General features: G+C 45.5%; 2 protein-coding genes across 2 annotated transcripts; both read right to left on the bottom strand.

The window, feature by feature from the left end:
- Window positions 1–6,501: 6,501 nt before the first annotated feature.
- Window positions 6,502–7,368, bottom strand: LOC143809437 (olfactory receptor 6C1-like). Its single transcript, XM_077292508.1, has one exon. It carries the CDS (start codon window positions 7,366–7,368, stop codon window positions 6,502–6,504), a length of 867 nt encoding a protein of 288 aa, XP_077148623.1.
- A 5,342-nt stretch (window positions 7,369–12,710) lies between these two features.
- Window positions 12,711–14,637, bottom strand: LOC143803774 (olfactory receptor 6C1-like). The gene is made up of 2 exons (XM_077281542.1): window positions 14,459–14,637; window positions 12,711–13,500 (listed from the first exon to the last, which is right to left on the bottom strand). The coding sequence occupies exons 1-2, from the start codon at window positions 14,635–14,637 to the stop codon at window positions 12,711–12,713; spliced, it is 969 nt and encodes a 322-aa protein (XP_077137657.1).
- Window positions 14,638–15,155: the final 518 nt, after the last annotated feature.

Below are 15,155 nucleotides of genomic sequence, written 5' to 3' on the forward strand. Positions count from 1 at the left end.
CCCCGCCCACCAAATCGGAGGCCGAGGGGCCCCGCCCACCAAATCGGAGGTCGAGGGTCCCCGCCCACCAAATCGGAGGCCGAGGGTCCCCGCCCACCAAATCGGAGGCCGAGGGGCTTCGCCAACCAAATCGGAGGCCGAGGAGCCCCGCCCACCAAATCGAAGGCCGAGCGGCCCCGCCCACCAAAGCGGAGGCCGAGGGGCCTGGCCCCGCCCACCAAAGCGGAGGCCGAGGGGCCCCGCCCACCAAATCGGAGGCCGAGGGTCCCCGCCCACCAAATCGGAGGCCGAGGGTCCCCGCCCACCAAATTGGAGGCCGAGGGTCCCCGCCAACCAAATCAGAGGCCGAGGGTCCCCGCCCACCAAATCGGAGGCCGAGGGTCCACACCAACCAAATCGGAGGCCGAGGGGCCCCGCCCACCAAATCGAAGGCCGAGGGGCCCCGCCCACCAAAGCGGAGGCCGAGGGTTACCGCACACCAAATCGGAGGCAGAGGGACCACGCCCACCAAATCGGAGGCCAAGGGGCCCCGCCCACCAAAGCCGAGGCCGAGGGTCCCCGACCACCAAATCGGAGGCCGAGGGTCCCTGCCCACCAAATCGGAGGCCGAGGGTCCCCGCCCACCAAATCGGAGGCCGAGGGTCCCCGCCCACCAAATCGGAGGCTGAGAGTCCCCGCCCACCAAATCGGAGGCCGAGGGGCCCCGCCAACCAAATCGGAGGCCGAGGGGCCCCGCCAACCAAATCGGAGGCCGAGGAGCCCCGCCCACCAAATCGAAGGCTGAGCGGCCCCGCCCACCAAAGCGGAGGCCGAGGGGCCTGGCCCCGCCCACCAAAGCGGAGGCCGAGGGGCACCGCCCACCACATCGGAGGCCGAGGGGCCCCGCCCACCAAATCGGAGGCCGAGGGCCCCCACCCACCAAATCGGAGGCCGAGGGTCCCCGCCCACCAAATTGGAGGCCGAGGGCCCCCACCCACCAAATCGGAGGCCGAGGGTCCCCGCCCACCAAATTGGAGGCCGAGGGTCCCCGCCAACCAAATCGGAGGCCGAGGGGCCCCGCCCACCAAATCGGAGGCCGAGGGTCCCCGCCCACCAAATCGGAGGCCGAGGGGCCCCGCCAACCAAATCGGAGGCCGAGGGGCCCCGCCCACCAAATCGGAGGCCGAGGGTCCCCGCCCACCAAATCGGAGGCCGAGAGTCCCCGCCCACCAAATCGGAGGATAAGGGGCCCCGCCAACCAAATCGGAGGCCGAGGGGCCCCGCCTACCAAATCGGAGGCCGAGGGTCCCCGCCCACCAAATCGGAGGCCGAGGGGCCCCGCCCACCACATCGGAGGCCGATGGGCCCCATACACCAAATCGGAGGCCGAGGGTCCCCGCCCACCAAATCGGAGGCCGAGGGTCCCCGCCCACCAAATCAGAGGCCGAGGGTCCCCGCCCACCAAATCGGAGGCCGAGGGTCCACACCAACCAAATCGGAGGCCGAGGGTCCCCGCCCACCAAATCGGAGGCCGAGGGTCCCCGCCCACCAAATCGGAGGATAAGGGGCCCCGCCTACCAAATCGGAGGATAAGGGGCCCCACCAACCAAATCGGAGGCCGAGGGGCCCCACCAACCAAATCGGAGGCCGAGGAGCCCCGCCCACCAAATCGAAGGCCGAGCGGCCCCGCCCACCAAAGCGGAGGCAGAGGGACCCCGCCCACCAAATCGGAGGCCGTGGGGCCCCGCCAACCAAATCGGAGGCCGAGGGTCCCCGCCCACCAAATTATTCTTACATTTGAATAAATAAAGTATATATGGATTCTAGACTCCCGATTCTTTAGAATCGGGCTGCCATCTAGTTTGACATATTGGTCTGAGGCTCTTATATAATAATGTGAAAGAGTACTTCTATGCTTAAAAAGTTTCCTGTAAATCTATCATGAAGTCGCTGACTTTGATAAGGAGGTGGCAGAGTTAAGTTAATACACTAAATATTTGGTGTAAGTTATTCTATTTTGGTAAATGTTGGCTAATTGCACAGATTTTCTATCTGAAAATAATTTCTATAAGGAATTTATTACAATATGGATAGTGGAAAGGATTCTCAGTATTACCTGCCATATGTGCATACTAGGAATGGAAGCCTACTCTTTGCCTCATGTCAAACATGACACATGTAAACTATATATCCAGCAAAGAGAAGAGGAAAGCATCCATTGTAATGACCTTAAATCTTTGGAAACTGATAGTGATGGAATCACTGGATTAAATGAACAAATGGTTGCGTTGGAGTTATTGTGCACGAATGTATGTGCATGGTCATAATAGAAGCATGGATTTAAATAGGCAATTAATAGAATTTGAGGATTTCCCTTGTGTCAATAAAAGCTGAACGGATTAATGACTTCAATGGTAGAAACCCAAAGGACACATAATGCAAATTCTGATATATAAAGAAAAAAAGTTATGGGAGAGGTTTACCCACCAGAGATAACATGTACTGCACAATAAGTTTATTGGGTCCAATTCATTAAGTTGATTATTCCAGAAATCTGGCATAAACAGCTTAATAAGTCACAAATAGTGTTGAGCGATAACTTCTGATATTTGAAAGTATAGGTATCGGATTGTATCGGCCGATATCCGAAAAATATCGGATATCGCCGATACCGATACCCGATACCAATACAAGTCAATGGGACACAAATATCGGAAGTGATCCTGGATGGTTCCCAGGGTCTGAAAGAGAGGAAACTCTCCGAGAGGAAACAGCCTCCGTTCCTAAGAATGAGCGAGTGAAGGACCTTCGATGACGTCGCGGCTTGTGATTGGTCGCGTGACCGTTCATGTGACCGCTCACGCGACCAATCACAAGCCGCGACGTCATCGCAGGTCCTAAACTCGGCATTCTTAGGAACGAAGGCACCGCTAAGAGCAGGGGCCGCCGGAAAGGTTAATATATCAATATTTTTCATTTTTATTCTTTATTTTATACATGAATATGGATCCCAGGGCCTGAAGGAAAGTCTCCTCTCCCCCAGACCCTGGGAACCATACGCACCGCACACTTCCGATTCCGATTTCCGATATCGCAAAAATATTGGAACTTGGTATCGGAATTCCGATACCGCAAATATCGGCCGATACCCGATACTTGCGGTATCAGAATGCTTAATACTAGTCACAAATGTTTGTGTAACTCAGCAGTTAAACAAAACTATTACAACTTTTGGCATTTACACAAAGTCCTGGGAAGATACATCAATATGGGTGTTCCAGCACTGGGGCAGGGTGTGGTCAATTTCCAGTCAAACTATAGTGATGGATGTGACCAAGCTGTCATTAAAGTGCCATTATTTACTCCAGAAATGTACGGAAGTCAGTGGAAAAGGCGCATGTTGGGTATCAGACACACCTGATTCAATATACAGCACAAGTCACTTAATGAATCAGGTCTTTGTACTCTAGAAAGAATTTCTTCAAGACTTGCATGCGCTACACCAGTCTCAATGATTCACCCCCATTTTATTCATGATACTTTTTAAGTCATCCTCAGATTTTCACAAATGTGCCTAGAAAAATGGCATAGCTGTCCACAATTTAAAAAAGTTGGTGAAATATGTGCGTCGGGTTTAGCTATGCAACTAATGAATTGCAACCTTTTGAAATGTCGAATAAAAAGAAATCAGGTCTAAGAGATCTACTTATAGATAATTTTTACAGTTAGTACTGTAGGAAGATGGACCCAGCAAGTGCGACAGGACAAGGTTGTCTCCCTCTCTGCTGATCAATGCCTACTGACAGGGCTGCGTAAAATGACTATGGTCCCTGCTCAGACAGACTCTGCATCTGTAGGAAACTTTCTCACGCTTCCCGCTGACCCCAATACCGCTTACCAGAGTGTACCGCTGACATCTGCGGATGCACTGCACAGTATTGATCCTGGGGTGCAAGCTGAATGCAGGAGGGAGACTGTGACCTGCTTCCCCGGACAGTGTATTCCACCTGCGGCGCTACGTGCTTGCAATTAGCTACTCCAAATCATTTGTGCTAAAACTGTGTTTCAGTGGCAATTCAGAAGGCCAGATATAAGTAAAGTTCGCAAACAGGCAGGCATGCACTTACATTCAGTCAACTACTTGTGTTGCTATTCTTACATTTTTCTATCAATAGTAGTCTATGGAACTGATGATTGTGGCTAAAATAATAACAAAAATCTGAGGTGTTGCATGAAGTGTGCCATCTCAGCTTAAGGCTTACACCTCTCCCTCCCTCCCTCCCATTCCGTGGCCCTGTGCGCGCAACTAAAGGGATGGAGAATAGAAAATGGATGATGGTGGAAATGGGAATAAAGTTTATAGGGAAAAGGGGGATTGTTCGTGACATCAACTATGGTGTTCGGCTATAAATGGCTGACGCTGCTTAAGGAGACCGCTGGGGCCCATGGGGATAACCGGACTCCCGGGGCGCCACACATGGTCCATGGCTGAATCCTTCTGTTCCATTATAACAGGTTATACTGTGGGTCATTTGATCAGTCAACTACATGGGTTAATATTCTTACATTTTTCTATCAATATTAGTCTATCAAACTGGTGTTTGTGCCATCTGAGTGTGGCTGGAAAAAAAAATGGAGGTGTGGCATTATTAGTGAGGTCTCTCAGCTAAGAAGGCTTACACTGCTCCCTTACCCACCAGGTTCTCATTAAAATTTCAGTTCCAAGCTGTAAATGCTGTGCCAGACCCAAATACTTCATGTGTGGCCCATGGCTGACTGCTTGTGTGCCATTATATTAGGTTCTACTATGGGTCAATTGATCAGTTATCTACCTGTGTTACTGTTCTTACATTTTTCTATCAATAGTAGTCTATGAAACTGATGTTTGTGCCACCTGAGTGTGGCTGGAAGAAAAAAATGGAGGTGTTGCATCAGGTGTGAGGTCTCCCAGCTAAGAAAGCTTACACTACTTCCTTAACCACCAGGTCCTCATTAAAACTTCAATTCCAAGCTGTAAATGCAGGGCCAGACCCAGATACCTCATGGAAGTGTGAGGGAGCACCAGGGCTGTAGTTGTGGCTGAGAATATCTGTTTACACGCACCCTGGCCTCCCATCACATGAAAGCAATGTCCCTTTTTCAGAGTACTTGCCTCTCTGTCCTCCGCACCTTCTGGATCCCCTCTGAGTTGCTGTGGGCCTTCTCCATACGTTTGCACACAGAGACACAGTCCAGATGTAACTTGAAATGCAGAACGTTACTGTTTTTTTTTCACAGCACATCCTCATTAGATACAACTTCAGCATAGGGATCCATAGAGTTCACATTCTCCACTTTCCCTGCACTTCTTCCTACGGCCTTCAGTACGTGTCCAGGTCCTACCGCCTCTTGTGGTAACGCAGCGTCCTCCCTGTTCAGACTCACAATGCTTAGGTGTTCCCTCATACGTTTCGCAAAGGATCTGAGGGCATCTGCCCATGCAGTAAGCTGCTACATGCTAGAGCCACCTGCATCTCCGTACTGTTATGGCCTTCATTGTAGCCTCTGTTCCACCACTGCAGTCACACTGCTGCTAAACCGCTCATCATGGTTTCTTAATACTATATCCCCCTCTCTTTTTGCACTGTGTAGATTTTGCTTATATTTCTGTTCACTTTGTAATCCTCTGATGCTATATAAGTTGCAGAATTCTAAGCTCGCACTATTCCTTGAGATGTCATTGATTTTATTTTATTATTTTATTATTTCTTTATTGTATGCATCATTATATGCATTAGGTCTGCTATGTTAGATTGATATATTTCTTTTTGTTTTTCAGCGACTCTATGATTAAGACCCTGGAGGGGTAGAAACGTCATTTGATTTGTTTTAATCGCTCGGCCACTATTTTTTGTATATTATTGCTCCCACTTATGTATTTACAATAAATTGAGCACTTTTTGCAAAGTATGCTGTTAGAGTGTGCAGTGAATATTGACTCCTTGGACTATCCGGGTAGGCGCTCCTTCTTCCTGTTCGGGTTGAACTTCATACACTGGCCCATCGGACCCAACTTGGCATTTCACTTAGTAGGGTTTTTTTTCCCATCGATGCTCCAACTTGCCCCAAGGCCACTTGTCTCGGACCAACTCTCGATCTCCAGCCATGAGAGCTGTCCCTCAAATAGGCGTCGTTTCATGGTGTTGGAGGTTCTGAAGCTTAGTTTGCACAAACCGGTCAAGAGTCTGCAGCTGATGTCGATGTTTTCGGACACAGGAAAATCGAGCCTTAAGTATGTACTGACTTATTTCAGTTCTCAAAATTTCTATGAGATATTAAAGCAAAGTTGTTACAATTTTATCTAGGTTTTTAGTTTTCTTTACTTGTTCTTTGATTTCACAAAGAAATTGCATTCATTTAATGAGCACTGAAAATGAGAGTTTTAGATTTCTCACTCATAGGTTTAAGTATTGGATGAAACTGCTACAAATCTTATTCTTCTCATAACAGCAGCTTTTATGTCTTTATTTTTTAAGCTGTAGATCAGGGGTTCAGTATAGAGATGGCAGCTGCATTAAACAAAGAGAAATATTTATTGGAACCTAAATTGATGGATGAAGTTGGCCTCAGATATTGCAAGACAAGAGAAACATAAAGACAGGTGACCGCCGTAAGATGCGAGGAGCATGTGTAGAAAGCTTTACGTCTACTGTTGCTAGAATTCATAGACAAGATGGTGCTAATTATAAAGATATAGGAGATGAATGTAAGGGCAAAAGGAGTAAAACTAGTAACGAACCCCCCTACAGTGAGAATATAGAGCTGAAGGAAAGATGTGTCACTGCATGTCAACTTCAGGACAGGCATAATGTCACAGAAGAAATGGTCCATCCTCACGGATTTCAAACATGTTAATTTAAGGATCTCCATAAAAGTAGGAGTACTTTCAAGAAAACCAAAAAGCCAACATAAAAAGGCCAAAAGGGAACACAGTTTAGAGTTCATGACAGAATGATAACGTAAAGGGTTACAGATAGCAACATAGCGATCATAACTCATAGCTGTCAAAATCAATAGCTCATCACAAGTGAATGCTAAAAAGAAAAAAATCTGCACAAAACATTCAAGAACAGAGACAATGTTATCTCCCCATATGAAAGAAAAAATAATTTTATGAAGCATTATTGTGGAGCAACTAATGTCCAAGATGGACAAGTTGGCCAAGAAAAAGTACATGGGAGTATGGAGGTGGTGATCCAGACACACAAGGAGGAGGATAGTTACATTTCCTCCTAGAGTGATGAGATAAATGAGCAGGATCAGGAGGAAAAAAAGAAATTGCATTAAAGGCTCATCTGGGATCCCGGTAATGATGAAAAAGGTCGTTATGCTCACATTTCTTGAATCCATTAAATTTATGAAATAAATTAATTCAAAATTTTAGGACCACAGTAAAATAGATACAAAAATCAATGTTGAAAAAACTCAATGAACGACAATTATCATTACATGTGCGCCAAAATATTTGCACAAATTGAGACATTAATAAATTCAACATACTAATTTTTAGTACTTGCAGCAAAAGATAAAAATGATAAGAAAAAGATGTGTTGATTCAATTAGCATGAAGTATGACATATTTGTAATTAGTTTTCTATATAGAAGCGTCCAAAAAACTGTATATTCCAGGTAGGACATAATGGTATTAAATCTGTGTGGAACAAATTTATGTTGCAAGATTTTTTCCTTGCATTAAAAGTCAAAATTTAAAAAAAAACTGGCAATATTTGACATATTGGTCTGAGGCTCTTATATAACAATGTGAAAGAGTACTTCTATGCTTAAAAAGTTTCCTGTAAACCTATCATTAAGTCGCTGACTTTCATAAGGAGGTGGCAGAGTTAAGTTAATACACTAAAGATTTGGTGTAAGTTACTCTATTTTGGTAAATGTTGGCTAATTGCACAGATTTTCTATCTGAAAATAATTTCTATAAGGAATTTATTACAATATGGATAGTGGAAAGGATTCTCAGTATTACCAGCCATATGTGCATACTAGGAATGGAAGCCTACTCTTTGCCTCATGTCAAACATGACACATGTAAGCTATATATCCAGCAAAGAGAAGAGGAAAGTGTCCATTGTAATGACCTTAAATCTTTGGAAACTGATAGTGATGGAATCACTGGATTAAATGAACAAATGGTTGCGTTGGAGTTATTGTGCACGAATGTATGTGTATGGTCATAATAGAAGCATGGATTTAAATAGGCAATTAATAGAATTTGAGGATTTCCCTTGTGTCAATAAAAGCTGAACGGATTAATGACTTCAATGGTAGAAACCCAAAGGACACATAATGCAAATTCTGATAAATAAAGAAAAAAAGTTATGGGAGAGGTTTACCCACCAGAGATAACATGTACTGCACAATAAGTTTATTGGGTCCAATTCATTAAGTTGATTATTCCAGAAATCTGGCATAAACAGCTTAATAAGTCACAAATAGTGTTGAGCGATACCTTCTGATATTTGAAAGTATCGGTATCGGATTGTATCGGCCGATATCCGAAAAATATCGGATATCGCCGATACCGATACCCGATACCAATACAAGTCAATGGGACACAAATATCGGAAGTGATCCTGGATGGTTCCCAGGGTATGAAAGAGAGGAAACTCTCCTTCAGGCCCTGGGATCCATATTCATGTGTAAAATAAAGAATAAAAATAAAAAATAGGGATATACTCACCCTCTGACGCGCCCTGGTTGTAACCGCTGCAACCGGCAGCCTCCGTTCCTAAGAATGAGCGAGTGAAGGACCTTCGATGACGTCGCGGCTTGTGATTGGTCGCGTGACCGCTCATGTGACCGCTCACGCGACCAATCACAAGCCGCGACGTCATCGCAGGTCCTAAACTCGGCATTCTTAGGAACGAAGGCACCGCTAAGAGCAGGGGCCGCCGGAGGGGTGAGTATATCAATATTTTTCATTTTTATTCTTTATTTTATACATGAATATGGATCCCAGGGCCTGAAGGAAAGTCTCCTCTCCCCCAGACCCTGGGAACCATACGCACCACACACTTCCGATTCCGATTTCCGATATCGCAAAAATATCGGAACTCGGTATCGGAATTCCGATACCGCAAATATCGGCCGATACCCGATACTTGCGGTATCAGAATGCTTAACACTAGTCACAAATGTTTGTGTAACTCAGCAGTTAAACAAAACTATTACAACTTTTGGCATTTACACAAAGTCCTGGGAAGATACATCAATATGGGTGTTCCAGCACTGGGGCAGGGTGTGGTCAATTTCCAGTCAAACTATAGTGATGGATGTGACCAAGCTGTCATTAAAGTGCCATTATTTACTCCAGAAATGTACGGAAGTCGGTGGAAAAGGCGCATGTTGGGTATCAGACACACCTGATTCAATATACAGCACAAGTCACTTAATGAATCAGGTCTTTGTACTCTAGAAAGAATTTCTTCAAGACTTGCATGCGCTACACCAGTCTCAATGATTCACCCCCATTTTATTCATGATACTTTTTAAGTCATCCTCAGATTTTCACAAATGTGCCTAGAAAAATGGCATAGCTGTCCACAATTTAAAAAAGTTGGTGAAATATGTGCGTCGGGTTTAGCTATGCAACTAATGAATTGCAACCTTTTGAAATGTCGAATAAAAAGAAATCAGGTCTAAGAGATCTACTTATAGATAATTTTTACAGTTAGTACTGTAGGAAGATGGACCAGGCTAGGCGGGAACTGTCGGGGCTGCCACCATTGTTGCCGCGGGAAAGACTTTCTCACTGGAGCAGACCTTTGCACCTGACTGATGGGGGCGGGTCGGATATAAAAGGGACTGAGCGCGGGAAGACGCGGCTTTTGGTGGGTACCCAGCAAGTGCGACAGGACAAGGTTGTCTCCCTCTCTGCTGATCAATGCCTACTGACAGGACTGCGTAAAATGACTATGGTCCCTGCTCAGACAGACTCTGCATCTGTAGGGGAACTTTCTCACGCTTCCCGCTGACCCCAATACCGCTTACCAGAGTGTACCGCTGACATCTGCGGATGCACTGCACAGTATTGATCCTGGGGTGCAAGCTGAATGCAGGAGGGAGACTGTGACCTGCTTCCCCGGACAGTGTATTCCACCTGCGGCGCTACGTGCTTGCAATTAGCTACTCCAAATCATTTGTGCTAAAACTGTGTTTCAGTGGCAATTCAGAAGGCCAGATATAAGTAAAGTTCGCAGACAGGCAGGCATGCACTTACATTCAGTCAACTACTTGTGTTGCTATTCTTACATTTTTCTATCAATAGTAGTCTATGGAACTGATGATTGTGGCTAAAATAATAACAAAAATCTGAGGTGTTGCATGAAGTGTGCCATCTCAGCTTAAGGCTTACACCTCTCCCTTAACCACCAGGTCCTCATTAAAACTTCAATTCCAAGCTGCAAATGCTGTGCCAGACTCAGATACCTCATGCATGTGCAACACCCGCTAGGGCCATGGGGTACTCGGAACTGGGTCGCACGGCTCTTAAAGGGGTGGTCACGGCAGCCGTGACCCATTCCGTGGCCCTGTGCGCGCAACTAAAGGGATGGAGAATAGAAAATGGATGATGGTGGAAATGGGAATAAAGTTTATAGGGAAAAGGGGGATTGTTCGTGACATCAACTATGGTGTTCGGCTATAAATGGCTGACGCTGCTTAAGGAGACCGCTGGGGCCCATGGGGATAACCGGACTCCCGGGGCGCCACACATGGTCCATGGCTGAATCCGTCTGTTCCATTATAACAGGTTATACTGTGGGTCATTTGATCAGTCAACTACATGGGTTAATATTCTTACATTTTTCTATCCATAGTAGTCTATCAAACTGGTGTTTGTGCCATCTGAGTGTGGCTGGAAAAAAAAATGGAGGTGTGGCATTATTAGTGAGGTCTCTCAGCTAAGAAGGCTTACACTGCTCCCTTACCCACCAGGTCCTCATTAAAACTTCAATTCCAGGCTGTAAATGCTGTGCCAGACCCAAATACTTCATGTGTGGCCCATGGCTGACTGCTTGTGTGCCATTATATTAGGTTCTACTATGGGTCAATTGATCAGTTATCTACCTGTGTTACTGTTCTTACATTTTTCTATCAATAGTAGTCTATGAAACTGATGTTTGTGCCACCTGAGTGTGGCTGGAAGAAAAAAATGGAGGTGTTGCATCAGGTGTGAGGTCTCCCAGCTAAGAAAGCTTACACTACTCCCTTAACCACCAGGTCCTCATTAAAACTTCAATTCCAAGCTGTAAATGCAGGGCCAGACCCAGATACCTCATGCAAGTGTGAGGGAGCACCAGGGCTCTAGTTGTGGCTGAGAATATCTGTTTACACGCACCCTGGCCTCCCATCACATCAAAGCAATGTCCCTTTTTCAGAGTACTTGCCTCTCTGTCCTCCGCACCTTCTGGATCCCCTCTGAGTTGCTGTGGGCCTTCTCCATACGTTTGCACACAGAGACACAGTCCAGATGTAACTTGAAATGCAGAACGTTACTGTTTTTTTTTCACAGCACATCCTCATTAGATACAACTTCAGCATAGGGATCCATAGAGTTCACATTCTCCACTTTCCCTGAACTTCTTCCTACGGCCTTCAGTACGTGTCCAGGTCCTACCGCCTCTTGTGGTAACGCAGCGTCCTCCCTGTTCAGACTCACCATGCTTAGGTGTTCCCTCATACGTTTCGCAAAGGATCTGAGGGCATCTGCCCATGCAGTAAGCTGCTACATGCTAGAGCCACCTGCATCCCCGTACTGTTATGGCCTTCACTGTAGCCTCTGTTCCACCACTGCAGTCACACTGCTGCTAAACCGCTCATCATGGTTTCTTAATACTATATCCCCCTCTCTTTTTGCACTGTGTAAATTTTGCTTATATTTCTGTTCACTTTGTAATCCTCTGATTCTATATAAGTTGCAGAATTCTAAGCTCGCACTATTCCTTGGGATGTCATTGAGTTTATTTTATTATTTTATTATTTCTTTATTGTATGCATCATTATATGCATTAGGTCTGCTATGTTAGATTGATATATTTCTTTTTGTTTTTCAGTGACTCTATGATTAAGACCCTGGAGGGGTAGAAACGTCATTTGATTTGTTTTAATCGCTCGGCCATTATTTTTTGTATATTATTGCTCCCACTTATGTATCTACAATAAATTGAGCACTTTTTGCAAAGCATGCTGTTAGAGTGTGCAGTGAATATTGACTCCTTGGACTATCCGGGTAGGCGCTCCTTCTTCCCGTTTGGGTTGAACTTCATACACTGGCCCATCGGACCCAACTTGGCATTTCACTTGGTAGGGGTTTTTTTCCCATCGATGCTCCAACTTGCCCCAAGGCCGCTTGTCTCAGACCAACACTTGATCTCCAGCCATGAGAGCTGTCCCTCGAATGGACGTCGTTTCATGGTGTTGGAGTTCCTGAAACTTAGTTTGCACCAGCCGGTGAAGAGTCTGCAGCCGATTTCGATGTTTTCGGACACAGGAAGGTTGAGCCTTAAGTATGTACTGACTTATTTCAGTTCTCAAAATTTCTATGAGATATTAAAGCAAAGTTGTTACAATTTTATCTAGGTTTTTAGTTTTCTTTCCTTGTTCTTTGATTTCACAAAGAAATTGCATTAATTTAATGAGCACTGAAAATGAGAGTTTTAGATTTCTCACTCATAGGTTTAAGTATTGGATGAAACTGCTACAAATCTTATTCTTCTCATAACAGCAGCTTTTATGTCTTTATTCTTTAAGCTGTAGATCAGGGGGTTCAGTATAGGGATGGCAGCTGCATTAAACAAAGAGAAATATTTATTGGAACCTAAATTGATGGATGAAGTTGGCCTCAGATATTGCAAGACAAGAGAAACATAAAGACAGGTGACCACCGTAAGATGCGAGGAGCACGTGTAGAAAGCTTTATGTCTACTGTTGCTAGAATTCACAGACAAGATGGTGCCAATTATAAAGATATAGGAGATGAATGTAAGGGCAAAGGGAGTAAAACCAGAAAGGACCCCCCCTACAGTGAGAATATAGAGCTGAAGGAAAGATGTGTCACTGCATGTCAACTTCAGGACAGGCATAATGTCACAGAAGAAATGGTCCATCCTAACGGATTTAAAACATGTTAATTTAAGGATCTCCATAAAAGTAGGAGTACTTTCAAGAAAACCAAAAAGCCAACATAAAAAGGCCAAAAGGGAACACAGTTTAGAGTTCATGACAGAATGATAACGTAAAGGGTTACAGATAGCAACATAGCGATCATAACTCATAGCTGTCAATATCAATAGCTCATCACACGTGAATGCTAAAAAGAAAAAAATCTGCACAAAACATTCAAGAACAGAGACAATGTTATCTCCCCATATGAAAGAAAAAATAATTTTATGAAGCATTATTGTGGAGCAACTAATGTCCAAGATGGACAAGTTGGCCAAGAAAAAGTACATGGGAGCAGGGGCGTAACTACCACGGTCGCAGCAGTCGCCACTGCGACCGGGCCCGGGGCAGTCAGGGGCCCCGGCAGGTCAGATGCATGCCGACACCAGCAAAAAGTTAAAAACTGTTGCCGTGCAGCTGATTCCTCCCGCACGGCAACAGACAGACCTGCCCTGCACCTGACCTGCCGGGCGCACACATCAGATCAGCAGCCGACGCCTGATCTGAAAGGAAAGGAAGAGCTGAAGATCCTGTGGTGATGTCATCACTATCATAGGTCTTTCACCATTTATCAGCTCCGCCTCCTGATCACATGACGATGATGTCACCACAGGTCCTTCAGCTCTCAGCAGCTCAGTCCTGGTTGTATGCAGCTCGTGTTCCCTGGTATCAACCAGCAGCAGATTTCCGGTTCCTGCTGTTCTGGTGAGATGTGGAGACAGGGGCAGAATGTGGCGATGGATGGGGCAGAATGCGGAGTCGGATGGGGCAGAATGCAGAGACGGATGGGGCAGAATGCGGGGACGGATGGGGCAGAATGCGGTGCGGATGGGGCAGAATGCGGAGACGGATGGGGCAGAATGCAGAGACGGATGGGGCAGAATGCGGAGACGGATGGGGCAGAATGCGGAGTCGGATGGGGCAGAATGCGGAGTCGGATGGGGCAGAATGCGGAGACGGATGGGGCAGAATGCGGAGACGGATGGGGCAGAATGTGGAAACGGATGGGGCAGAATGCGGATTCGGATGGGGCAGAATGCGGAGTCAGATGGGGCAGAATGCGGAGTCGGATGGGGCAGAATGCGGAGACGGATGGGGAAGAATGCGGGGACGGATGGGGCACAATGCGGTGCGGATGGGGCAGAATGTGGAGACAGATGGGGCAGGAGCATGGGCAGGATGTGGATTTGGGTGGAAAATATTTTGGCGGGGGGACCCCATTTGAAAGTTCGCACCGGGGCCCATAACTTTGTAGTTACGCCACTGCATGGGAGTATGGAGGTGGTGATCCAGACACACAAGGAGGAGGATAGTTACATTTCCTCCTAGAGTGATGAGATAAATGAGCAGGATCAGGAGGAAAAAAATAAATTGCATTAAAGGCTCATCTGGGATCCCGGTAATGATGAAAAAGGTCGTTATGCTCACATTTCTTGAATCCATTAAATTTATTAAATAAATCAATTCAAAATTTCAAGACCACAGTAAAATAGATACAAAAATCAATGTTGAAAAAACTCAATGAATGACAATTATCATTACATGTGCGCCAAAATATTTGCACAAATTGAGACATTAATAAATTCAACATACTAATTTTTAGTTTTGCAGCAAAAGATAAAAATGATAAGAAAAAGAGTTGTTAATTCAATTAGCATGAAGTATGACATATTTGTGTTTAATCTCTTTTATTAAAGTATTAAAATAGTACAACATATCACAAATACAAACATACATATAGACTAAAGTAGTTACAAAACTTCTCAAAATAGTACGTGTTTTTTACTTCACGCAAATATGGTATCACAGAATCATATTTATTAATTATTGCTGTATATGTTCCTTGCTCAATTCTTCTGTTCTTTCTTAGCGTCTCATATTGTCCACCACCTGTTGCCCCATTTCGATAATTATTTCGCTAAGCGGAAGTGTCACGGGGAGACTAGGTGGGTGAGAGCTAA

The sequence above is a fragment of the Ranitomeya variabilis genome, chromosome 2 (genome assembly GCF_051348905.1).
Source record: "Ranitomeya variabilis isolate aRanVar5 chromosome 2, aRanVar5.hap1, whole genome shotgun sequence".
NCBI lineage: Eukaryota > Metazoa > Chordata > Amphibia > Anura > Dendrobatidae > Ranitomeya > Ranitomeya variabilis.